At 44.0% G+C, this 26,500-nt stretch overlaps 1 protein-coding gene and 2 long non-coding RNA genes across 9 annotated transcripts in view; 2 read left to right on the forward strand and 1 right to left on the reverse strand.

Moving 5' to 3' along the window:
- Positions 1-206: 206 nt before the first annotated feature.
- On the forward strand, positions 207-13,813 carry LOC105384780. Its single transcript, XR_005254909.2, has 4 exons — positions 207-547; positions 786-864; positions 1,190-1,321; positions 10,091-13,813. It is a non-coding gene; the product is annotated as a transcription elongation factor SPT5 (long non-coding RNA).
- LOC105384797 (long-chain-fatty-acid--CoA ligase 4) overlaps positions 13,443-26,500 on the reverse strand; it is a 34,400-nt gene continuing 21,342 nt past the window's right edge. For all 6 annotated transcript variants that reach the window (XM_048631464.1, XM_048631460.1, XM_048631467.1 and 3 more), the window contains 14 exons: positions 23,757-23,892; positions 23,192-23,407; positions 22,673-22,850; positions 22,184-22,314; positions 21,505-21,625; positions 20,952-21,170; positions 20,551-20,666; positions 20,106-20,249; positions 19,497-19,675; positions 18,827-18,926; positions 17,669-17,822; positions 16,595-16,752; positions 16,057-16,174; positions 13,443-15,369 (listed from right to left, as the gene is read on the reverse strand). In XM_048631464.1, the coding sequence (XP_048487421.1) occupies positions 15,215-15,369; positions 16,057-16,174; positions 16,595-16,752; positions 17,669-17,822; positions 18,827-18,926; positions 19,497-19,675; positions 20,106-20,249; positions 20,551-20,666; positions 20,952-21,170; positions 21,505-21,625; positions 22,184-22,314; positions 22,673-22,850; positions 23,192-23,407; positions 23,757-23,892 (2,125 nt within the window). In that variant the 3' untranslated portion in view covers positions 13,443-15,214. The remainder of the gene's footprint in view (positions 15,370-16,056; positions 16,175-16,594; positions 16,753-17,668; positions 17,823-18,826; positions 18,927-19,496; positions 19,676-20,105; positions 20,250-20,550; positions 20,667-20,951; positions 21,171-21,504; positions 21,626-22,183; positions 22,315-22,672; positions 22,851-23,191; positions 23,408-23,756; positions 23,893-26,500) is intronic.
- On the forward strand, positions 25,280-26,456 carry LOC119694663. 2 transcript variants are annotated; one of them, XR_007267991.1, is made up of 3 exons: positions 25,280-25,577; positions 25,661-25,846; positions 26,035-26,456. It is a non-coding gene; the product is annotated as an uncharacterized LOC119694663 (long non-coding RNA). The 2 variants fall into 2 exon arrangements; XR_007267990.1 differs by having other exon boundaries at positions 25,280-25,846.

Below are 26,500 nucleotides of genomic sequence, written 5' to 3' on the forward strand. Positions count from 1 at the left end.
ACACTAACACGTAAGATTATCAATTATTATGTAAATTCATTTTTATAATATATAGATGAATAGTTGAATCTAGAATGATGAAATGGGACTCAAGATAACTATTTTCACAACTTGAAATTAGGTAGGTAGGTACTTTAGAATAATAACGTTCAACTCGGATTTTAATATTTATAGAATGGTCGAAATTAATTATTTCATATGGCATCATTAATTGTATTTTGGTTTTGCTGTCGTTGCGTCGACGTGCCGCTTTTGTAACAAATCTTAATTAAATAATGAAATAAATGTGACTGCAGTGTTTGTAATAGGTGAAAATAGTGATAATGTCTGATTCGGAAGGCAGTAATTTTTCCGGGAGCGGTTCAGACGCGGGCAGTGTGGCGTCCAACCGTTCCCGAAGGAGCGTGAGGTCCAATCGCTCGGCGCGGTCCCGCTCGGCGTCTCGCTCGCGGTCAGCCTCCAGGTCCGTGAGCCGCAGCCCGTCGCGCTCCCGCTCCAGGTCGCGCTCGCGGTCCCGGTCGCGGTCACGCTCGCGCTCACGCTCAAGGTAACAACCATACATCAGTCTCCTTAATTGGGTTATTTTCAGGGATTTCAACCATGTTTCCACTAATCCAACTCAATTTTCTTCATTGTTTTAGTCGTTGAACAAACATACTGACATAATCAAACCATAGGCTTCTTAAAAATAACAAAACTGCATGTTATTGTTCTGACAAACTACACTACAGTATCATGTATTGTTTGGCTCTTTATCTAACGTGTTACACGTGTTTATGTTACAGAAGTGGGTCAGCAGCGTCCCGCGGCAGCCGCAACAAAGATGATGAGGCAAAGGAAGCATCCGGAGATGAGGAGGTTGAGGTTAGATCAGTTACCAATCTCATCTACCTATTGACTGTGTTCACAACCTCATAAGAGATGTAAAAGGGACACATATTCTTGATTCATTGTTGACAATGTTCGCTTGTTTTAAGACAGATTTTCAATGCTAGCCACAATAAATTAGGGTTGGCCTGAATAATATGCAATAAGGCCATTTCTCCTTTCCTCCAGTCTGACAATCATTGATTACTGAAGTAATTTAGATACTAAATAAGAAGCCTATATTGTTATTTACATCATATAGGTATCAAAGATTCTAAATAAATAAAACACTCAAGTTTGTTAACATTTATATTTATTTCAGGATGAACAAGAGCCAGAGGGGGAGGACCTGGTGGACTCGGAGGAGTATGATGAAGATGAAGAGGAAGAGAAGTTGAGGAAGAAGAGGAAAAAGGACAGCCGATATGGTGGTTTCATTATTGATGAGGCTGAGGTAAGGCAATCATGAGTTTTGGTGACTAAAATATGTACAGGTGCCAAGTGTAGCTATGTGTAATGTAAATTCAAAGACACTAATTTGACTGGCTGATCTTTTCTCCAATAGAATAATGCAAACTAGTGGCAGTGATAGGCAAGTTTATGATTTAGGAAAGTGGGGTTTCCTTATTTGCACTAAAAAGTAGTTCTCTGAAATCAGCCAATCACAGCTATACATTCAGTTCAGAACATAATACATATAGGTAAATGTCTTCTTCAGAAACACTACAATCTAGTGACTCAGTGAGGTCCCAGCTATTCAAATATGCATCTTATCTTTTATGTTTTCTACAAAGACAAATGCAATGGACAACATTTCATTTTCTTTACCCTATATTTTTATTAGTTATTGGGAAAGTTTATACAAAATTAGTAGACCCGTATTTTTTTATTTTGTATATACATAAATTTTTGCATGTTATTTTTAACTTTAAAGTTAATTATTTTAAAACCGGAAGTGACGTCACATATTAGGCTCAATTTTTATTTTTGTCTATTGCCTGAGTCTCGAAAAAAAACATAAATGACACTGACAAGTGACATTTCGTCACCTTAAATCGTAAACCGCCTAACTCCACTTTTTGGCGAAAATGACTTTTTGGTATCATTAGAAGCGTCTTTTCAAGGCGCATCTTTTCGTATTACTCGTAAATCGATAAAAAAACTTAGCTCTGAGCAAATTAAATTTTCGTTTTCCTCCTAACTCGAAGTCATGATTTTTAAACAATAAAAGCTCGTAACTCCTCCTACTCCCATACAATGAGCGATGTAGGTGGGAGTGGACGTACGTTTTTGCAATAAAACTATATTTTTGACTTTGTTTTTAATACTACATAAATAAATTATAGCAGGTACTTAACATTCTTACTGAACAATTTATAGTTAAATTTTGCTATTTTTTAGCAATATTATGTTCTTAAATTAAAAGTTACGCGTAAACAAATTATTTTGTATATTTTTGTTGGAGTCAGCACTTAACTACAACATACTAATCTTCTTCTTCTTTCTCCTGCCCTCATGCCAGTTTAGCTGGGGTCGGGCCTCCTCGTACTTCCGCGCCAGGATATTCTATCCCGGGTTGTCGATGTGGTCAGGTTTTGGGCTTTCATCTCCTTCTCGATATTGGACCACCATGTGGCTTGTGATGTGCATGGCTTTCTTTACCGCGTAGTCATCTTCAACATACTAATGTAGTTTTTTTTGCAAACAAGACAGGACGGCTGCTGCAACTCGTTGCTGACGAATCCTTGGCTTCTGCAACCAGTCCCATCACAGTCATTCTCTTCGACTTGACAAGACAGGTGCTCCTTGGAGGGCCATAGATTGCACGGCACCCGTATAGAGGCGAGGGGTTCATTTGCGAGGACCCCCAGATTTGGAAGTAGCCTGCGCACTGCATGGCATACAGATCACCAACTGCTTTTTGAACCCGGGGAACTAACATCCTGAAATGATCCTCGAATGACCAGCAACTATCTACGACTAAGCTGGGGTAGCACATGTGCCGTTCTATACCAATATGAACATCACTAACACGAATTTGTAGGGTGTCAGGAGGAGCGCTGTTTTAAGGCCTATGTGGTGGATTATGCCAAACAAGGCCACTTTCGTCTTTGGGATGTCATCCTCGAAGGATGTTCTCTCAGCCACCTTCTGTGTGTCATCAGCAGAATGCATTTAGCACAATGCATTCTGCTGATGCCGTTTGCGAGCTTGATTTGCAGGACAGTGTTGAATGCCAAGTTCCATTGCAGAGTTGTCCAATACCGACCTCTGTGAAACTCCACAACTGACCTCCTTCTGCAAATTCAAATTCAAATGGTTTAATCGACGTAAAATTTTACAATTATTTGTCGATAGTCATCTACCACCATTTCACAAAGGCCCCGTCATTGAGAAGGAAAGAAATGGCGAAAGAAACTCCTCGAGCATCGTTTCAACTTTTTACTTATAATCTATTACAATTTTTACTTATATCTAGTACCTACAATTTTACTTAAGTACCTATATCCATTTCATTTTTTCAATAGCCTTAGCTGAGGTGGACAAGACCACGCGTTTTTGTCGTTTAAATAATCATTTATACTATAGTAAGCTTTACTACATAATGTAGCTTTAACATTATTCTTAAATTTTTGCTCAGTAAGGTTTATTGCTTCATTTGATAATCCTAATCCTAACTAATATTATAAATGCGAAAGTAACTGTGTCTGTCTGTCTGTCTGTCTGTCTGTCTGTCTGTTACTCTTTCACGCCAAAACTACTGAACGGATTTGAATGAAATTTGGTATACATACGGTCTAGACCCTGGGAAAGAACATAGGCTACTTTTTATCCCGGAATTCCCACGGGAAAACATTTTAAGGCGAAGCGAAGCGCGCGGGAACAGCTAGTTTATTATAAAAACGTATACAGTTCCCCATGAATGATGTGTTTGTTTTCGAAAGTCTGAGTGTGGGGAAAAGCAACTTTTTTTTTGTTTCTGGTCTCAATACCGTGAGTGGCTCCTACTTTACTAAATGAATTTAAGTTTTTACGAACATACATAATATTTTCATAGATATATTGGCATGGAACAGTTAGTATACCTATTTCCTTAAACGTATCTCTTAATGAAATTCTAGACCCTAATACATATATGGCTCGAATTGCTCGAGCAAAAATAAACTCTCTCTGATCGGGTACTTAATGTACCAGTTGGACCTCTGACTATTTGCAGGAGGTAGGAAGGCAACAGATGGTATTCAAGAGTGGCCCTAAAGGTTCCCCAAAGTATAGAGTTGAACGCGTACACCATGTTTAAACTACCTAACACCCCGTGGTTCACATCCTGCTCCGACAAACGAACGTAGAAGTACTTCTACTTATACGTATTGTATTGTATCTGCTATCGATTGTGCATTTCATAAGCCAAACTGACAATCCAAAAGGTGAAGACCGTTCAGCCAGGGGGTGACACTAAATTAAAGAGCTTGTCAGCCTCTTACAGCAGTCGGATGGGTTGGTACACAGAAGAAGAATCTGCAGGACTGCTTTCTTTCTTCAGGAGCTTTAACTTGGACTCTTTCCAGTCAGTGGAGACCTCACTTACACTCATGCTGCGGTTCAACAGACAGATAAACTGTCTGTACAAACCAGCTCTGAGGGCAAGCAGCGGAGACACACGGTCTGGTATGCCATCGGGGCTAGGAACAGTCTTTAGCGCCCCGTTCCTACTTTCAATCCGTCACTTCTTGCTCGTCAGATGATGATCACAGCGTACCGCCACCAGGTTACCACCAGGGTTTCAACGGCGACAGCGGGAGCATGGACGCAGCCTGCCTAGTACTGATTTATGTTTTCTACTGCTTATAAAGATGATTGCTGATTACATAATCATTTTATTAAGTACATCAATAATACTCGAAATTCGAAGTAATAGGAAAAGGTAGGGAGATTTATCTATATTTGAATAGCGTAAGTCCATCAAAGAGAAAAGTATTTTACATAATCGTAGTCCGAAAAACTCGTATTTCCAGGAAAAACACGTATCTCCAATAATAGTATTCACATAGAGATTGGGAAAAGATCGTAAGTCCATTTTATGTATAAAGCGATAAAAATAGCAAATTTTTCATAACGCCGTTGAATTCGCAACCACTTTTTTATTCTAGTAACAAAAAAACATTAGGGGGTATCCTAAGTAGAAGTACAAAATAAACAGTTTTTTTTGTCTCCTGTAAAATTTGATCGCGCGGAGTTAGGCGGTTTACGATTTAAGGTGACGATTTAAACTTTGTTTACATGCCAACCAACAAATGGGTCATTTTCAAATGACCTTGATATTTCTTTTTTTTTTTTTTTTTTTTTTTTTTCATTTTCCATTGTATCTGCAATCAGTCCCAGAACTATGAGCAGATTTTTTCTAAGTTTAGTGGCATTGAAAAGAGTCCCCCAGTGGGGACCCCTCTTTATTTCATCGCTAGGAGTGTGCTAGCTCCATAGGTTCCCTTCTCTTCAAACGACGCTGGAAGTTTGGTGTAGTCAGCTGAGCAGCTAGTTCGTTCGGGTGGTTACAGAGACGGTTTCTATAAGATCCAGCCTGAGTGCGAATTTCTTCAGCTACTGTAGGTATCCCCAAGTGCTCATGTAGTTCGCTGATCCTTATAAACCAGGGGGCCTTGCCAATTGCCCTCAAGATGGCATTCTGTACCCTCTGAATGATGTTTACATTGGAGATGGCTGCGCTACCCCAGAGCTGGATTCCATACGACCATACAGGTTTTAGCACTGTTTTATAGACAAGCAATTTGTTTTCCACTGAGAGCCTAGAGTTTCTTCCAAGAAGCCAATTCAGATTCCTATATTTCAGATTGATTTCGTCTCTCTTAGTCTTCAGGTGTTTCTGCCAGGTTAGTCTACGATCAAGATGCATTCCGAGATATTTAACTGTGTCATGGTGTGGTAGCTCCGTTTCTCCAAGTTTTACAGGAGGACAGTTTCCCTTGCGTAGTGTGAATGTAATCTGCACTGATTTTGTTGCACTAGCTCTAATTCGCCACTTTTCAAGCCACTTGTGAATATCATTCAGACTTTCTTGCAGATTAAGTGAAGCCTTTTCAGGGATTTTATCACTTGCCAGAATTGCCGTATCATCCGCATACGTTGCTGTCGTAACACCTTTACTTTGAGGGAGATCTGATGTAAATATTGAGTAAAGTATTGGGCCAAGCACAGATCCTTGAGGAACTCCCGCATTTATCTCATAAAACTGGGACATACTGTCTTCTTCCTTTACGTAGAAAATTCTATCCTCAATGTAAGATTTTATAATGTGGAAGAATGAGTGCGGCAGGAGCATTTTTATCTTACACAGCAGTCCAGTGTGCCATACTCGATCAAACGCCTGCTGGACGTCAAGAAAAGCTGCTGCACAGTATTCTTTTTCTTCAAGAGCACATCTGATGGTACTACAGACTCTGTGGACTTGCTCAGTAGTAGCATGCTGTTTTCTGAAGCCAAACTGGTGCTTGGGTATCACTGATCGTTCAGTAAGGACAGGAGTTATCCTTCGCAGGATTACTTTTTCAAAAAGTTTTGATACCACTGGTAGGAGACTGATTGGTCTGTATGATGTAATCTCATTTGGAGGTTTGCCGTCTTTGTGAATCATTGTGATTTCAGCTATCTTCCAAACAGATGGGAAATATCCAGTTCGGATAACAGCATTGAACAAGGCTGTAAGGTAAATTATTCCTTTTCGGGGTAGTTCAGTCAATATTTTCTTATCAATTTTGTCAAAGCCAGGAGATTTTCCATTTTCCAGTCTGTATATTTGCTGAGCTATTTCCTTTGGGCTTGTGTGTTTCAGCGGCATGTCAAGCTGGAAGTCTTGACTCATCACTAGGTTTATATCTTTATCCTCTGAATCTGAAGATGCTGCATTTGGTGTGAAGACCACAGCAAGGTGCTTTGCAAAGGCTTCAGCTTTTTCTTGACTACTTCTCACCCATCCAAGTGTAGAATGTTTTAGTGGCGGTTTAGATTTTTGGGGGCGGTCATGTTGTTTAGTTACTTTCCAGAGAGAATAGTTAGTGGATTTAGTTGCACTTAGTCCTTCAAGTTGAGTTTGTAGGAGTTCATTTGAGCAGTTCTGAATAATTTGTTTTAATTCAACAATAGCTTTATTTAATTTAGATTTGTCTGCTGGATGGCGACTTGTTTGCCAAATACGGCGCAGCTTTCTTTTTTCTAAAATCTTAGCTCTGATTTCTTGTGGAACAGGTTTATTTTTCTGTGTCGTTACATGATATGGTGTACACATCCAGCAAGCTTCTTGAATTATATGGAAAAAATTCAAGGCGGCGTCTTCAATGTCGTCAGGTGTTTTAAGACAGATTTTTAGGTCGAGCTTTGTTTCCACTAAGTCCCGAAAGGAGTTCCAGTCAGTGTGTTTGTTATAGATATAATTTCGGTTTTCTCTATGCATAACAAGTGCACTCATTGTTAGTATAACTGGAACATGATTTGACGAGCCGTCCAGGCATGATTCAATTTGAAAGTTTAGTCTCGATAGCCCTGCCGTTATAAAGAAGTCAATGGTATCTGGCAGCTTTTTAGGATCTCCCGGCCAGTGGGTTGGTTCAGCTGTAGAAAGTGTAACCAGATGTTTCATATCTAGACATGCTTTCAATTCTTTTCCTCGTGTGGTAGTTAATCTTGAGCCCCAGTGTATATGTTTGGCGTTCCAGTCACCCCCAGCTATGAACCGCTTGCCAAGCGTCTGGAAGAATTGTGAGAACATATCTTTGTTGATTTTTGGCTTTGGTTGGCAATACACAGATGATACATTAAAGTTTCCATTTTTGTCCTGTACAGAAATAGTAGTGGCTTGAATATGATGGCTTCGAAAATGTGGGAGTTCATGATGACTTATAGATGATCTTATGATCACAGCTGTTCCTCCATGAGCAGTTCCATCTGGATGATTAGTAGTATAGATATTATAGTTAGGAATTCTTATTTGATTTTTATTAGTCAAGTGCGTTTCTGATATTAGAAGAATATCTAGTTTGTGTTCATTTATTAGGACTTCAGCTTCTTTGATCTTCGCAGACAAACCATCTATGTTCCAGGTGGCGATCTTGAGAGTATTCATTTTATAAATTTAGTTATTAGCGTTGACATAAGCCCAACGAGGGACGTTATTTGTTCCAGGAGTATATCCATTTTCTTTGTTTGCTCTATTAGAAGTTTTTGCATGATTTTTATTGGCTCAGTCTCATTTGGTTTGTTGGTTTCTTTTCCTTTGGTGGCTTCAGCGAATGTTTTAGTATTTCCCGGTTTAGGACTTAGTTCAATATTTAGTACTTGTTCCTCTACTTTTTTGTCATTATTACTCGTACTTTGCTGGTAAATTGGCACAGTTTTTGCTCGGGTTGCCTTGCGTTTGTGGATTTGTTGATAAACCTCACAGCCTTTGTAGTTTGCAGGATGAGTTCCCAAACAGAGAGCACATTTTGCTGGAGTATTCTTGTCTTTATTTGGACAGTCACTAGTTTTGTGGGATTCAGCACATCTAACGCAACGGTATGGCTTGAGGCAGTTGTTTTTTGTGTGTCCATATTGCTGGCATCTCATGCATTGCACCACAGTACTGCGTTTTATGGGGTCTTCAATCTTGACTGCGGTGTGAAAGATGTACTTAATATTCTTTACTTCTTTGTTCTTGGTGCTGGGTTCCAGGTTAACAAAGAAGGTGGTCGATGGTCTTTTATTTGGACCAACCCGAGCGTTGATGATCTCTCCCCTGACTATATTTCCTGTGTTTTCTATTGCTTCTTTTATAGCTTCTATTGGTGTGGTGTGATGAAGATTTTTAATAACTATGCGATAGCATCTCTCCGCTTTGGGTGTAAAAGTATGTCCAATCATATTCTGCTCTCTCACAAGGACCATCAATGTTTTATAAGCATCAATAGAGTTGCAGGTGACACGCAGTTGATTTTTTGATACAATTTTTATTGCATAGTCTGTTTTTTTCAAAACACTTTCTATGGTACTGACAAGTTTATTGACATCTTCCACTCCATATAGTAACAAAGGAGGTGGCTTATTCTCACGTTTTGGTAGTTCGCCTTCCGCGGCATCTAGTGGTAGAGTTAAATATCTATTGCTTGTATTTGCTGGTGGGGATGGGGATTCCGCAAACTTCCTCTTTTTATTGGTCCTAAGTACGGGTACCCTTTGCCACTGGGGATGTTCAGATGATTCATCGTTAATTTCATCTTCCATGATTTCAGAGTTCACACTTTCTTTAACAAATAGGCTGGGATGAAATATTTGTTGTATCATCTTCTTCTTTTGAGGTTCAGTGGTCATTTTATTGCTGTCTTTAGAAGTACTTTGGGTGGAGGCATGATCAGGACCCCCCAGTTAATCTACTGGATTGGTAGGAATTATTAATTGCTGGCAACCCTAACTTATAAATTTTTGAGGGTAGAAAAATAATTGTCAGTTTGTAAATGTCACTGGTCTATTTTGATCACTGTTTATCTGTAGTATTTGTGGATATTATGTTGGGATAACACTTTCCATAGCACTACACAGGTAACTTTAACTATTTAAGTTGTTTTTATCACTTTACAGTTCCATTTAACACTTTTTTAATCAAATAAAAGCAGCACTGATGTTGCTTGCACTTGACAGTTAACAGAAGTTTGAAATGACCTTGATATTTCTGATGATGGAAAGTAGGTACTTATCATGTAAAAAAATAAGCAGAAGCATTTTTTCAGCTGTGTAGGCGGTGGCATGCTCTGGGACATATTATATAGAGGTCATCTCTTAATAATAAATAAAAAAATAGTCAGAAAGTGTCAGAACAGAATTAATGAAAATGACCCAAATAAACAACAACGTCACGATAAAACGTCAACGTCAATCAAAAATGAAAGTGACAGTTACTTTGTTTTTAAATCTATAGGCTTTGATCATCAAAATGCATCGCACCTGATGCATGACGTCATCAGCACTTTTTTACTATTTTATGATTTTCTCGAAAATGATACATCTAAAAAATACAAAATCATTTTTTTTGTGGCCTTTAGAGCTAAATCTCGAAATGGTTTTCGATTTATAGCAGCTTTAGTTTTTTGAAATGTTGTCCATTAGTATCATACTGCTTGTATACCTAGAGGTTCAGATCAAGACTAAAATTCAGACCTAATAATGATTTCCTCGGCAGGTGGACGACGAGGTGGACGAGGACGAGGAGTGGGAGGAGGGCGCGGCGGAGATGGGCATCGTGGGCAACGAGGTGGACGAGGTGGGCCCCACCGCGCGCGAGATCGAGGGCCGCCGCCGCGGGACCAGCCTCTGGGACTCGCAGAAGGAGGAGGAGATCGAGGAGTATTTGAGAAACAAGTATGCGGATGAGTCGGCGGCCCTGAGACACTTTGGTGAGGGAGGCGAGGAAATGTCCGACGAAATCACGCAACAGACGTTGTTACCCGGTATTAAAGACCCCAATTTATGGATGGTCAAGTGCAAAATTGGAGAAGAAAAGGCCACAGTGCTATTGCTGATGAGGAAGTTTATTGCATATCAGTTTTCTGAGGAACCATTCCAGATTAAGTCTGTCGTAGCGCCGGAGGGTGTGAAAGGGTACATTTACATCGAGGCGTACAAGCAGACGCACGTGAAAGCTCTAATAGACAACGTGGGCACGCTGCGGATAGGGATCTGGAAACAGGAGATGGTGCCCATCAAGGAGATGACAGACGTGCTGCGTGTGGTGAAGGAGCAGGCGGGGCTGAAGCCCAAGCAGTGGGTGCGGCTGAAGCGCGGGCTGTACAAGGACGACATCGCTCAGGTGGACTACGTGGACCTGGCGCAGAACCAGGTGCACCTGAAGCTTCTCCCGCGCATCGACTACACGCGGCTGCGCGGCGCGCTGCGCACCGGCCAGAGCGAGGCCGAGGCCGCCAAGCGCAAGAAGAAGCGGCGCCCCGCGGCCAAGCCCTTCGACCCGGAGGCCATCCGCGCCATCGGCGGCGAGGTCACCTCCGACGGGGACTTCCTCATCTTCGAGGGCAACCGCTACTCGCGCAAGGGCTTCCTGTACAAGAACTTCACGATGTCGGCCATCCTGGCGGAGGGCGTGCGGCCGTCGCTGGGCGAGCTGGAGCGCTTCGAGGAGCAGCCCGAGGGCGTGGACATCGAGCTGGCGGCGCCCGCGCGCGGCGACCCCGGCGCGCTGCACTCCTTCAGCATGGGCGACAACGTGGAGGTGTGCGCCGGCGACCTGGCCAACCTGCAGGCGCGCATCGTGGCCATCGACGGCGCCATGATCACCGTCATGCCGCGCCACGACGCGCTCAAGGACCCGCTCGTGTTCAAGCCGAGCGAGCTGCGCAAGTACTTCAAGCAGGGCGACCACGTGAAGGTGCTGGCGGGCCGCTACGAGGGCGACACGGGGCTGGTGGTGCGCGTGGAGCCGGGCCGCGCCGTGCTCGTGTCCGATCTCACCATGCACGAGCTGGAGGTGCTGCCGCGCGACCTGCAGCTGTGCTCCGACATGGCCACGGGCGTGGACTCGCTGGGCCACTTCCAGTGGGGCGACCTGGTGCAGCTGGACGCACAGACCGTGGGCGTCATCGTGCGCCTGGAGAAGGAGAGCTTCCACGTGCTGGGCGTGCAGGGCAAGGTGCTGGAGGTGAAGCCGCAGGCGCTCAGCAAGCGCCGCGAGAACCGCTTCACCGTGGCGCTGGACTCGGAGCAGAACACCATCCAGAAGAAGGACGTGGTGAAGGTGATCGACGGGCCGCACGCCGGCCGCAGCGGCGAGGTCAAGCACCTGTACCGCAACTACGCCTTCCTGCAGTCGCGCATGTACCTGGACAACGGCGGCGTGTTCGTGTGCAAGACGCGCCACCTGCAGCTGGCGGGCGGCAGCAAGCAGCCGGCGGCGCCCGGCCTGGGCTTCATGTCGCCGCGCATCCAGTCCCCGCACCCCGGCCGCGGCGGCATGACCCCCGGGGGCCGCGGGGGCGGGGGGCGCGGCGGGGGACGCGGGCCCGCGCGCGACCGCGAGCTCATCGGACAGACCATCAAGATCACAGGCGGCCCGTACAAGGGCAACGTGGGCATCGTCAAGGACGCCACGGGGTCCACGGCGCGCGTGGAGCTGCATTCCACGTGCCAGACCATCAGCGTGGACCGCGGGCACATCGCGGGCGCGGGGGGCGGGCGGGGCGCGGGGGCGGCGCTGCGCACGCCGGGCCGCACGCCCGCGCCCGGCCAGGGCACGCCCACGTACCGCGACACGGGCATCAAGACGCCCATGCACGGCTCGCAGACGCCCATCTACGACATCGGGAACCGCACGCCGCACTACGGCTCGGCCACGCCGTCGCACGACGGGTCGCGCACGCCGGCGCACGGCGCGTGGGACCCGGCGGCGGCCGCCACGCCCGCGCGCCCCGCCGACTGGCTGGACGACGCGCCCTCGCCCGGCTACGACCCGTCCGCCGGCGCCTACCCGCCCGGCCCCTTCACCCCGCAGACGCCGGGCACCATGTACGGCTCGGACCACACGTACAGCCCCTACCAGCCGTCGCCGTCGCCCGGCTACCAGGCGGGCTACACGCCGTCGCCGGGCGGCTACTCGCCGCGCTCGCCCTACGCCGGCGGGGCCGAGGCGCCGCTGGACTGGCACACGACCGAGGTGGAGGTGCGCGTGCGCGGGGGCGGGGCGGGGGGCGAGGCGCTGGCGGGGCAGCTGGGCGTGGTGCGCGGGCTGTCGGGCGGCTCGTGCGCGGTGTACCTGCCGGGCGAGGACCGCGTGGTGTCGCTCCCGGCCGCGGCGCTGGAGCCCGTGGTGCCGCAGCGCAACGACCGCGTGAAGGTGGTGGCGGGCGAGGACCGCGAGGCCACCGGCACGCTCATCTCCATCGAGAACCAGGAGGGCGTCGTCAAGTTCGGCGCCGACGACATCAAGATCATGCAGCTGCGGCACCTCTGCAAGATGCCCTCCAACTAGACTGCTCACTGCTGGTGATGATGATACGCGGGATGGAAACTAGGTTTAGTACTGATACGTATGAGGATGTAAGCGGCAAAAGTTTCTATTATGTATTTAGATTTTATTGTAGACAATGCCTGGTGACTGTATATGTATATACATACTTTCTCAAGACGAAAACCATTGCAGTAGCCCATTACCTTCATGAAATTTAATTGCTCTTAAGAGAAGTTGTTATTACAATTATATTGACTGTATTATGGTGTAAAAGTTGGTACCTTAGGTATTTATTTAACAAATACTGTAACTGTAAGTACCTTGCAAAACCGACGACAAAAATAAATATTAATTATTCAATTCTAATGTTTTCTTTCAGCGAAATAAGCTACCTAAAGGATTTAAGATACTTCCCCTCCAAGACCCTTTTTTTCCACTCTGTAGTGTCTTATAGTCAACGATTGTTGACTGATGATGTGATTTGATGATGAGGGTTCATTAGGAGTTATAATAGCTTGAGAGGTTGCATAAACACCCCCTAGCAGTGGTTGGTAAGTTACTATAAAAACGACTAAAATATGATTTTATTAACATTTATTGAATAAATAATACAAAATTGGTTTTCAGTAATATCTTTAGAGAATTGCAAACAAAAAAATAAAATGCAGTCACATAAACTGAGCAAAATTACTAATAACATTATTATAATAATTAATTTACAGTGAATAACATCGAAAAATATGTTGTTACTAAGTACCTAGTAACACATACGATACGCATTTCACATTTAATAAATACATTTATGGAATTTATCGTTACAGTTAGGTACCCCGTACCTACAGAGAATATTCTATTGCTGCTATATGTTATATAAGTAATGTGGAATCGAAGCGAAGTTATAGATACAGTAAATGCTCAGCAAAATGCGGAAACAAAGGACGCTGAATATAAAATTACCAGACATGATCGCACTTTAAAACTAAGTAACAAAACATAGTGCTCCCGCGATGCATTGACTTGTATAGAAGGAAAGATTCTTCATATCAATGCAAGCTCGGGACCGGCTCGCCTCTAAACATATTATAATGAAAAACAAACAATTTGGCTAATCAATTATGCATGCACTGCGCCGCATCAAATGCGTAATTTCACAAACGAAATTGACAATTCTATTTATTGCATTTCACTAATACAAAATTATATAAAATAGTGGTTTACCCCGACCCCCCTAAGTACTAGAAAACAATTAACTTATGCCGTTTCCGTCCTGTGAAAGTTACTAAATAAAATTACATAGGCTAACAAGGCTCTGTTTACACAAATAAAACGCGTTTTGAAACTAAAACTCGATTTTACATAATGTGCACGCGCCGCGGCCACCGACCGGCGGCGAACAGATAACTTCTACAATAATAAGTAAACTTCATTGGTATTAAGTTCCATAGGACAGATTAAATTGTTCTGAACGACTATTCTGCAGACACCTAGAGGTCAATATCTACGATACATCCCAAACCTCATCAATTAATAAAATAAAAACCGCAACGCATCGATGTAATCAGATCTCTAGTTTTATTTTAAAACATTCAATTAAAATAAGAATCTCGTGATGAGCACAAGAGACTGACGCTCGGTTCTAGACAGACTTGTACTCAGTACTACACAATGTACTCAGTACTCACGCACTCACTCACACTTCCGCTCAATTCAATTACTAACTAATAATTTTAGACAAATATTTACAAACACCAATTTATAATGATTTCGAATTTATTTAAAAATGCTATTTTAAATACACGCTATTTAGCTCAAAAGATTTTAATATTTGACTGAATATCTGATAATGAAGTAGTATTTTTTTGTTTGGCATACAAAGTACGTAATCGAATAACAGGGTTACATGTCTAACTGTGATGTGCTCAATATACAAATATACCTATAAAACTTCATCTCTCAGGCCTAATCTCAGTATTCTAATTTAAACGACAAGTTTCAGAGAACATTAGGTATTCCGTTCATAAATAATTTACAAAATATAAATCTACATTCCATAATACCTACATTTACACTGTGGCTGCGACCATTGGCGACGTTCATTCTGCGGCAGACGGGGTTCACAGTTCGACACACAGATGCCAGTTAGTTTGCTATGCTATATGTTACTATATGTAGAGTTAACGTTGAAAACTTGAAACACCAATGAACAAATTCTAGGCAAAATTCTCCCAAAGTACATGATGTAGAAGTTAAAAAACTAAACGAACTAGCCTGCCTTACACAGACAAGATAGTCCGAACACATCTGCATGATCAGTTAACCCGTCGTCGGCCGCTAGTACTTGACGCATCCTCACGAGGCGTACATGCGCTTGATGTCCTCCTTGTAGCGGTCCTGGATGTCTTTCCGCTTGATCTTGAAGGCGGCCGTCACCAGCCCCATGTCGGGCGACCACACCTCCGTGCACAGCTTCACCGCCGTCGGCACCTCGAACCTTTCTAGGCCACCTGCAGGGAATAAAACCTAGTTGTAGTTATTTTTTTTTATACATAACTTAATCACTTGTTGTGATCATCATCAGCAAGAAAATGGATTTTGCTGGACATAGGGCTATCCAAAAGAGTGGCAATTTTTTTTGTATATTGAAAAGATTTACATTTATGTCACTCGAAACTGTGTCCACATGAATTGACAGCTGATTGTATCTGCACAAATATAAATAGATATAATTTAAACATAAATATGAACACCAAAGACCCGAGCACAAATATCTGTTTTTAAATAAATATCTGCCTCAGCCGGGAATCGAACCCGGAACCTTCGGCATAGCAGTCAGGGTCACTAATCACTAGACCAGTCGGCCGCCAGGAATCGCATCAGAAATTAGGCCACTGTCGATGGTTATCGCCATAGATTATGAAATCTGGCAGTTGGTTTAAGGGCGCCTTCAAATTAGTCGCTAATTGTCGCGCGGCTGCTGTCAAAATCCATATAAATTTTGTAATTTAAAAGATGCGCGACTGCAGCGCCTCAGCAGCGCTGCAGTCGCGCGTTAACAAATTTATATGGAATTTAGACAGCAGCGCTGCAGCAGCGCTGCAGCCGCGCGACACTTAGCGACTAATTTGAAGGCGCCCTAACGGCCGAAGATTGATGAAATTCAGATGTTAGAAACAGTAAAGTCCAATACGTACACTTGCGCGCGTGATCAGCCAGCTCCTTGACGACGGCCTTCTCGACGGCCTCGCTCTCGCAGAGCTGCTCGAAGCTCAGCCCCGCCACGCCCACGCGCGCCGCCAAGTCGCTCAGGTGCTGTAGAGAAAGATCAGATATTAATACATACAAACATATATGTATATGCTCACGCCTGAGGGGAAGGAAGAGACTATGGACCTCCACGTGCCAGGATCCTGACATACTTCTTTCACTTCTAGATACTGATATTTATTGAAATAACTAACAGGCATTTTGAGATACGTATTTAGGAGTTTCTTTGCTCCGTTCTCCTAAGACCGAAGAAATGAGTGACAAAGAGTTCATCAAAATATTTTTTTTATTCCAAAAATAAAAACGATTGAAGCGCCACTTGAGCCTGACACTGACATGTAGCCGGCACCAGGAAGGCCACTTTATTTGCGGATTAGACACCCCTGCCCCCTGTGGGTATGACACCCCTGCCTCCCAACGAGTTGGCCACCCCTGCCCCCCTACGACTTGGCCACCCCTGCCTACCTGCGGGTTGGGCACGAGCAGCGCCACGGTGTGGTTCTTGCTGCTGTCCCCGTACACGCAGATGTTCTCGACCACGGGGCACGTCTTCAGCTCCGCCTCCACCTTGCCCAGCGACACGTACTCGCCGGCCTGCAGCTTCACCAGGTCCTTCTTGCGGTCTGCGGGGGAATGGGGCAAGTTAGTGGTGTGTGGTGAACGTGGTTACGTGTATGGAGTTGGTTATTCGGCAAACGGAAAAAACATATTGCGACGTAACAGGTTGACTGCAGCCCTAATCTGACTGTTTTAACAATATTGATAATCTTCATTTTAACAAAAGACACATTTTCTATGTGCCTATCTAGCCAGATTTAGACCACTCAGGCAAAAGTGAAAGTTTGTTGAGTAAGCGTTGGTATACGACATATTGAGTCTCTATCTAATCTAATTTTCCGCTTAGAAGATTTGTTTAGCCACGAAATTGAACACAAGGGGACTCTCATTTGCAGAGATCGTCGATAAAATATTAGTTAATTTCTCACCAATAATCTTCAAGCCGCCATCATGATGCAGCTCAGCAATATCTCCGCTGCGGAACCAGCGGCGGCCGTCGGCCTCGAGGAACTCCTCGCACGTCTTGTGCGGGTTCTTATACACTCACGGGCAATGAAATAGTTCCACAAAATGCCAACACCAAACGACACACGTTTTTAGTTGGTAATATCCTGATGCTATTTTAAATGTACTTCAATGTTGCAGAAAGCGTCATTAAGCTAGCCTTTTCCGTTTAAGAGTAATTTGGTGCTTTTCACAGTGGAACCTTTTCATTGCCCGTGAGTGTAGTAGTTAACATCTCACCAATAATCTTCAAGCAGCCGTCGTGATGCAGCTCAGCTATATCCCCACTGGGGAACCAGCGGCGGCCGTTGGCCTCGAGGAACTCCTATACCTTGTTTCACAGGGAAAGACATCTGACAGAACCCTTATTACATTCGAATAAGGGTAGTTTTTGTTTGTACCAGATGTCTTTCCCCGTGAAATGGAATAAGCACGTCTTGTCCGGGTTCTTAATTCTTATAGTAGTAAATATCTCACCGATTATCTTCAAGCAGCCGTCATGATGCAGCTCAGCTATATCCCCGCTGCGGAACCAGCGGCGGCCGTCGGCCTCGAGGAACTCCTCGCGAGTCTTCTCCGGGTTCTTGTAGTAGCCCTCCGCCACGCTGTCGCCGCCGATTACTACCTCGCCCTGTGGGAGAAGAGGGGGAGGGTTAGACGTGTAGTGTGCAGTCAGCTTCATATAGCACAGACAGCTTTACACAGGTTTATACTAGTGTTGCCACGAATAGTGATTTGGCCGAATACCGAATACCGAATATTCGGCCGGCGCTCTCAGCCGAATACCGAATATTCGGCCACCGAATATTCGGCGGGTGATCCGGTATAATTCAATAAGTTGAAGTTTTATTTAAAGAGAGTTCTTCTTAATCTTACGGCAGATCCGTACAAATGGTGGTCAACCAACTCGAATCAGTAGCCAAACCTTATATATTTTGTAAAAAAAATACCTGTGTCTCAGTATTGTACATTTTATGAAGAAAAGCGCAATCGTCTCTTACGAACAAATGCCGATGAACTTGTCTTTATTCAACACAATTTGCCTTTAATTATTTTAAATATAAAAAATACTGATGTTGTATTCAGGTTTTCGCAATTAATGATTGTTTGATAGTTCAATGTTTCGATGAAATTGTTTTTTTTATTCCCTCTTGTAAGATACGAGTATTTGCTACTTTTTTTAAGTATTCGGTATTCGGCCGAATACTACTTACTATTCGGCCGAATACCGAATACTGAAAAAACTGGCCGAATAGGCCGAATACCGAATACTTGCCGAATATTCGTGGCATCTCTAGTTTATACCATATGATCCCGCCTTGAGACTTATTTATATTTGTCAGTTTATGAAGATGAACATTACAAAGGAATCATTAGTTTGTTCATAGTGTTTTACAGGAAAACATCGTGAGGGAATCTGCATTCCAAAGTGCTACTGTGTTCATTCCAAAACGACATACGGCTCACATGAGTACTATGTACAAATATTTTTTATTATTGATAATACGGAACCGCTCAGCGTCACTGATATTGATCAAATATAGGTTATAATAGGTAGAACCATTCATGAACAATAAGGGGAATACTCTTTACATAATTTATCATTGTTTGTCAGTTGTTATTGAGTGGACTCACCTGTGGGAATGGTTTGTTGGTGACGCGGTAGTTTCCTTCCTCCCAGTTCACTAGCTTGATGTCCGTGCCGGTAGTGGGGGCGCCCACGCGGCCAGTCGACCTGAGTACAAAAAAGAATATGATTAACGAAACGCAATGTATACTCATTATTGTATGTATACTTAATTACTTAATTAGTGTATAGTGATCGCCATGTCCCTCTATCGTTAATCGTTTATTGTTATAGTTTTTTGGTGCTAAGGCTGTTGTGTGGTCTCACTGTAGGTTATGGAGACAAAGAGTCCGTAGCCGGCGATGACGTCACAGTGTGTGTGTGTGCGTGTGTGTGTGTGTGTGTGTGTGTGTGTGTGTGTGTGTGTGTGTGTGTGTGTGTGTGTGTGTGTGTGTGTGTGTGTGTGAGTGAGTGAGTCACCTGTCGTGCGCGTCCATGACGGTGGCGGCGGAGGTGGTCTCGGTGAGTCCGTAGCCGGCGATGACGTCACAGTGTGTGTGTGTGTGTGTGTGTGTGTGTGTGTGTGTGTGTGAGTGAGTCACCTGTCGTGCGCGTCCATGACGGTGGCGGCGGAGGTGTTCTCGGTGAGTCCGTAGCCGGCGATGACGTCACAGTGAGTGTGTGTGTGTGTGTGTGTGTGTGTGTGTGTGTGTGTGTGTGTGTGTGTGAGTGAGTCACCTGTCGTGCGCGTCCATGACGGTGGCGGCGGAGGTGGTCTCGGTGAGTCCGTAGCCGGCGATGACGTCACACGACAGACAGATGCGGATCTGTGTGTGGGTGTCGGGCGACAGCGGCGCGCCGCCGCTGATCATCAGCCGGATGTTGCCGCCGAGTAAGGACGAGATCTTGGCGAATATCTGTAGGGGGATAACAGGGTTTTACGACTGTATTGTTAGGTGGATATAAAGAATAATTTGAAAGATCGAAATAATGAGAACCTTCAGTCACTACTGCATAGTTCAAACTCTTCAGTTGAAAAAAATGAGGTAGGTACGGAATAAAATCGACTGGCTTTAGGATTTGGTATGTTTATCAAATCCTTTGACATACCTATCACATTTAAAAGTTGTAAATACAACGAATTATCGATTTTCTTAAGATTTTATTAGCATGTTTTTTTTATGATTATACAGAAAACTACGAATAAAACCTACCTACGTCGATATAAAATACCTGCGCGTGTGAGTAAGACGTTTTTGCGATTTGCATTGCAGTTTGGTGTTAAATTTCTTAAATAGCAATAATTTAAAGATGTAAAGATGTAGAAATAGTAAAACAAACACTCACGAATCTGTTCAAGAACGGCGTGTCGTAACCCCTACGCATCCAGGTCTCCTTGTACGTGTAGGCCCACTTGAAGAAGGCGCTGGCCAGCGGGCCGCTGCGGGTCACCTTGTCCGTGATGCCCTTGCAGATGCGGTCCATTATCAACTGGAATAGGGATGGGGGGTTTAGATTGATGGTGTGGAATTACGTTTGAGCGTGGATTTGTAAGTAACGTGTTGTTAATAACACATCAGAAAGCTGTAGCTAGTGGAATTGGAAAAATAGTGGTGGTGGGATTCAGTTATTTAGCGAAGCCGTTGTGATGGCAAGCGCAATTAATTAGCTGTGGCAAATTTTTAAGTCACATTTGCTCTTAGGGACGCACGAGGTGAGATAACAATATTTTAGGTTTTGTCGCACGTATCCTAACCCATATAAGACCAAGCTATTAAAAGCCAATACTGACCGGTACGGTGGTGATGCAGGTGGGTCGCAGGATGGTGGCGTCTCCCTTGGTGCCCTTCATGATCTTGGAGGAAGAGTCCAGCATGGTCAGTGGGGTGGAGTAGCCGATCGGGACACCTGTACAGAGATATATGATTATTTAGTACATATTTTGAAGAAGATTCCTTTGTAAGCGGTATGTAGATGGCGATATACGTTTGATGAAGCGGTTTATAGGGGGCACCACTATCAATGGAGGGTTTCTTAATTATCTTGCGAATGCAGTGACATTTATATACATACAACTAATGTCAATTATAATTCTGTAGCTGGTGCTGGTTGCATTTGGAAGGACGAAGAGAATGTTTTGGCTCATACTGGGAGAGGCCCCACATACACACACACACACACACACGCACTCACCGGCCAGCAGGCACAGCGTCTCGGCCAGCAACTCGAACACGTGCGCGAGCGGCAGGAAGCCCATCAGCAAATCCCCGTCACGTATCGGCACGGCGTCCGCGAAGGACTTGAGCGTGGCCAGCATGTTGCGGTGCGACAGTTGGACGCCCTTGGGCACGCCCGTCGAGCCTGATGTGTACATGATGATCGCGATGTCGTCGGGGGAGGGGGGGACGGGCTCTGTGGGAAAGAGAAATGTTTTCTTTATATAATGATAGTAAGTAAATTTGTAGTGTCAAACTCAAAAGACAGATATAGATTTGCAACTGCAATATTGAAATCTACGCTTCTTAGAGTTTCCAGGTTAATACTCGCTAAATATTACGTTTTGGCACAGTGGTTACAATATTTGCCAGTCAAATTAGCATCGTTGACTGACCATGACAGTAGAGCATCATTTGAACCATATACTCGTACCTAGTTAAATGTCACGTCATTTCACCACCCACGGTGACCACCCTAGTATAGCTTTTGTGTATGTCACCGACATAGTAACAATAAGTCTACAACATACCGAACTTGGAGTTCTGTCCCATCTTGAGCACCTCCTTGTAAGCCAGGATGCGCACGCCCTCCTTGAAGCCGGTGGTGTCCGTGGTCTTCAGCTGGTCCTCCATGTAGATGATTGTTGTCACCTGGAAGACGGAACATGAGGGTTATACATAGTGTAGCAAGTTATATAAAACAGGAAGCATATTATGCTGGGTCGAACTAGACACCACTTTTGTTGTACTAGTATTGTGAATAGGAGTGTTTGCTTTTATAATTCCATTGATATGAAATCCAATAAATAGATATGCCACAGTGTGAGATTTATCTACCAGATCAATGGGTTTTAGGAGCAAGAAATGGTCTGTTTACTTTTCAATCCTATTCACTTTATAAGCGCGAAAGATTGCGAGTAATAATGTTTGTTACACATGTTTATCATAAAATTTGGTATGTAGGAAGCTGACACCCTGGATTAACATATTATAGGCTACTTTTTATCTCTAAATTCCAACAGGAAAGCTTCATAAAGCGAAGCGGACCTCTTGCTCCAAAAAGTGGCATAATTAGTAGTGTATACTCTGTGTCTACAACGGTTGTCTGGATGATATCTTCCAAAATAAAACATAAGTTAAGTATATACTTAACTTATGTTTTATTGTGTGCAAAAAAGTATAAAAATTATCATACAGTTGACCACATACCTTGGGCGTGTTTGCGAGTATCTTGCGGAACTTGGGCAGCAGGTCGTGTGTGGTGATGACGGTGCCCACCTCCGTCTCGTTGATGCCGTGCGCGATCGCCTCGTCGCCCAGCGTCGCGTAGATTGTTACCACTGTGGTGGGATAGGGGGGGTTAGGTGAGTGTGGGGCTAGATGAGGTATAAGCTCAAAATAGCGGCTATGCTAAGCCCTTGAAGGAAGTTTGAAGTTGGTAAGAGATTCAGAATAATAACGGCCTCGCTCCGTTCGAAGCAGCGGAGGCCAGTTGGACCGCGTCAATGCTAAAACTGACGGTCTACCGTCAGCGCATGCGCAAGCGCCCTGCACGTCCAAGGGGGCTTAGAAATGCCTTGATCTGCGCATAGGTAAAACTGATGTAAATTAACCTACAATACGCCTGATTTGACTGTCACTTGGTTTTGTAGATCCTTATGGCCATCTACTTTCTCTTTTACTCTCTCTTTAACTCACCGGGGATGCTCTGCTTGAAGCAGGCGTGCGCGGCGATCATCCACTCGGCGCGCGTCTCGGCGAACATGACGACGCTCTGCCGGGGGGGCACTCCGGCCTCGCGCAGCCCGCGAGACAGTTGTAGGGCCTCGCGCTCCGTGTCGGCGTAGGAGCGCCACACGTACTCGCCCATGTTGAACTGGGGAAGGAAGGTGTAATGTCAGTGGGAAGTGCATCAAATTAACGAAAACTAAACAAAGTCTGACTGAAAACGTCAAGACAGTCAGGAAAAAATTGTATCACACAGAATCGACTCTCATCTTTCCCATATTATGAGAGACATTAAGCACTCTAGTGCCTTTTCTGTGTTGAGCGGATACCCATAGGCGATTGTGATTTCGTTTGTCAGCGGCGAAAAACATCTACGCGGCGGGCAGGCACCCAGGAGACCGCTCAAGGCACCTGAGGCCTTAAAAATGCGAAGCATAGCTCGAGGACAAAAGCTAGTATTTCACATTATATTGCAACTACACAACCCACCTTCTTAAACACCCTCCCATTAGGCTGCGGCTCGTCCTCCTCACTCAACACAGTCCTAGTCCCGAGGCAGGGCCGGCTGCCCCACCTCGCCGCCACCGCGCGCAGCATGGCCTCCATGGACGTCACGCCGTCGCGGACAAGACGCACGTGCAACGCGCACGGCTCCGCGATCGAACGGACTGTTATGCTGCTGTCGGATGACTGGATTATGCGCGCCTGCGGGAGGAGAAACAGGGGTTATTAGGTGTTTTGGGAAGAAGGCATGCTGTTGCATAGTAGGTACAATTGATGGTTGCAAGAAGAGATGAAGTGTCACTAAAGCAACAACAGTAGTTTAATTGTGGAAAGACTATGTCAACCATTGCAAGATAACCTTTTCCAAAGCAAACCGTATTAGACAAGAAAACCTTAACTACTTCACTGTTAAATTGAACAGTCAGACCTTTACGCCTTAAGCCTGCTCGACAGCTGTAGTACCATTAAGCCACGTCTTCGATCTTGAGGTCAATTGCGGCGATTTGGGTATCATCAGAACAGGTATCCTGTAGGAGAGAGAGACACGCACCTTGATGCGGCGGGAGAGCGCGCGCTTGCTCCACGGCCGCTGCAGCGCCAGGTGCGCGGGGAACGTGAGCACGTCCAGCACCAGCGCCAGCGCGCGCACCGCCCGCAGCGCCGCCGACACCCACCACGACTCCGGCCTAAGGACAAGAGGGAGTCATGTGAGTGTGGTAGAGGTGACTGGCAATCTGGACTGAGAAAGCTTTGACCCATGTCGCCGGTGGAAAAGGGGTGCATGGTTTGTCGATTGACTTTTCAGTGTTTTCAAACTTCGCTGTTACCTTTACATCTTTGGGTAACCAATATGCAATATACACACCAGCAAGATTTTGAGTTACCTAGGTACGAAATTTTAAGGTATTTTTATAGGTCAATCATTCTACTATTAGCAGTTGCTTATGCTTATATGTATAACTACGTCTAACAAATAGTTCTGCATCTTGACGCATAAATACCCAAGAGATACTAAAGTATGTACCACTAACCCACTTATAATTAAGCAAGTGCTCATAGTTTTGTATGTACCTCTATGTACAGCGAGTGTCGTATGTCGGGAAGTGTCGCTACGTACGTAAGCGAGGTTGCACCTGCAAGTTCCATATCTAGCATGCCTAGGTAGTCTAGGTACCAAGAATACCAAGTGCAGAGCCTAGGGCACAGGGCATTCGTAGATGCATTGCCTAACTTACCTTACACGGTAAAACTACTTTTAATATTAGATTTCAAGGTGTTCTAGTGTTTTTAATTGAGCACTAATGGCTTGTAAAATTTATATCATTTAATTTATGTCAGTGGAATATAGGCAGTTAAATAACGTACTGAATAAATAAACGAGCAGTCATAAAGATTTAATTGGGTTAACAATAATTTTAGTGCTAATCATCCTTAAACTTAAGGATACCTACCTAAATCTAAATATGTATTTTAAATGGCACTATTGCAGTTATAAATGTGCTAGTAAAATGCAAAAAACACGATATAGGAAAACAAGGAAAACTATAAAAATTATATCAATAAATCAGAATAATTTAACAAACCTTGATCATGTAAAAATACAGTAAGCTGAGGTCAAAACCCAAGGCGTACCACTTACCTAGCCTTTAGCCTAGCGCTAAAACGTTGTCAACTCTAGACTAAATATATCAATTAGAAGAAAAAAATCGACATAAAGGATAATGTAAGACATATCTAGATGCGGAAAAGGCCGTGAATGTTCAGCTTATAGGTCAGACGAGTCGAGCGGCCGCGACCTAGTATGCAGTTTAACGTGAAACTAAATTGTAAATAAATAAATTTAGAGATGGAATTGATTCATAAATATGTAAATGTTTAAATGATTGCGGATCGGATGCGGATGTAATTTTTGCAGACCTTGTAATTTTTTTACTGACTACTTATAGTCAACCATATTCGTAATTCGAACACAGATTATATCGTGTCAGTGATATGACATTGCACCTGGAATTGATTTGTATGTGTGAAATATGTGTGTATGTGATGCAGATTTTAACTGCGAACGAACCAACTGTAGGCCTACTCTTGGCACGCAAGACGTAAATTCATATTGTGTTAAGATCGAACACAAGTTTATGGCAATTTCAAGTTAGATTTGGCACTCCCGACATGAATTGGCTCACGATCGTGTTCTAATTCGAATTGGTTCTAACTTGTGTTGGATTGTGAGTCAATTTTGACAGTTACTCTGTGAAAGAATGAATGAAAACGAAAAAAAAAACAAATTGTCATTAAAATTCTTGTTGTCATGGCCGGTCGGTGGATTTTCATAATAAGTAACAACGTAAAAAGTTTAAAAACCAATATTATGGTAAGTTGTTCAGTTACCAAACGTGTTAGAATCATCTGTATATCCACTATGATCATCATAATGAACCTAGTTTTTCCCCACAGAGTTCCGCAACTCGGCCGTCGTGCCGCCAGACGAAATTACTTGTAGAATATCTAGAAAGTTACCCAGGAATGGCCAGGGATCTTCTTAAGACCGACCTAGGGAAGTTAAAATTATGAGAAAATAACATCAATGGCCTCGACCTTAAATGCGGTCGAAGGGTCTTGATAAGATAGACGTAACGTAAAGTAAGTTAAAATCTTAAGTTTACTTTTCATTTTGTTATGACTACCAAATTAAAATCCCCGTAAGCTAAAATCCCCCAGGATGACCCACTAATCATACTTCATTACTTTTTTTAAATATTAAGTATTGGAAAGAAAAACATTTTATTTTAAATGTTAGTTAATGTTTAATGTGTAATTATTTTTTTCAGACTGAGGACTGCTGTGGTAAATGGCAGGATCATAACATACTTAAAGTCGAGGTGCATCATACCCAGGCCTAAACTATCAAGCCGCTCAGCTCATCCTCACAGCACCTCACAGCATAGATCCAGCCGCCGCTACCAAGTTGATGTAGAAGTAGACAGAGTGATGGCCATAGAGGAAAAGCAGGGAGAGGCCGAACTGCTGACAGCATGGGCTAATGCCCTAAAGCCTAAAGGGGACCTTGCAGCAGCTGCCCGTGATGGAGTCAATATCCTCATAGAAATTGCGCAACAGTTATCAAGAAATACAAAGTTAAGGGCATCTAGACCCATAACCATCGTCACTAGTTATGGGTCCAGATGCTGTTGTGCAGTAGTGGATGATGTGATGATTTAAGTAGAAATTTATATTTCCTGTGACTAAAATATTATTTTATATTAGGTAATACCTATGTTGATTTAAATATATGAA

This window comes from Plutella xylostella, chromosome 4 (assembly GCF_932276165.1).
Source record: "Plutella xylostella chromosome 4, ilPluXylo3.1, whole genome shotgun sequence".
Lineage (NCBI taxonomy): Eukaryota > Metazoa > Arthropoda > Insecta > Lepidoptera > Plutellidae > Plutella > Plutella xylostella.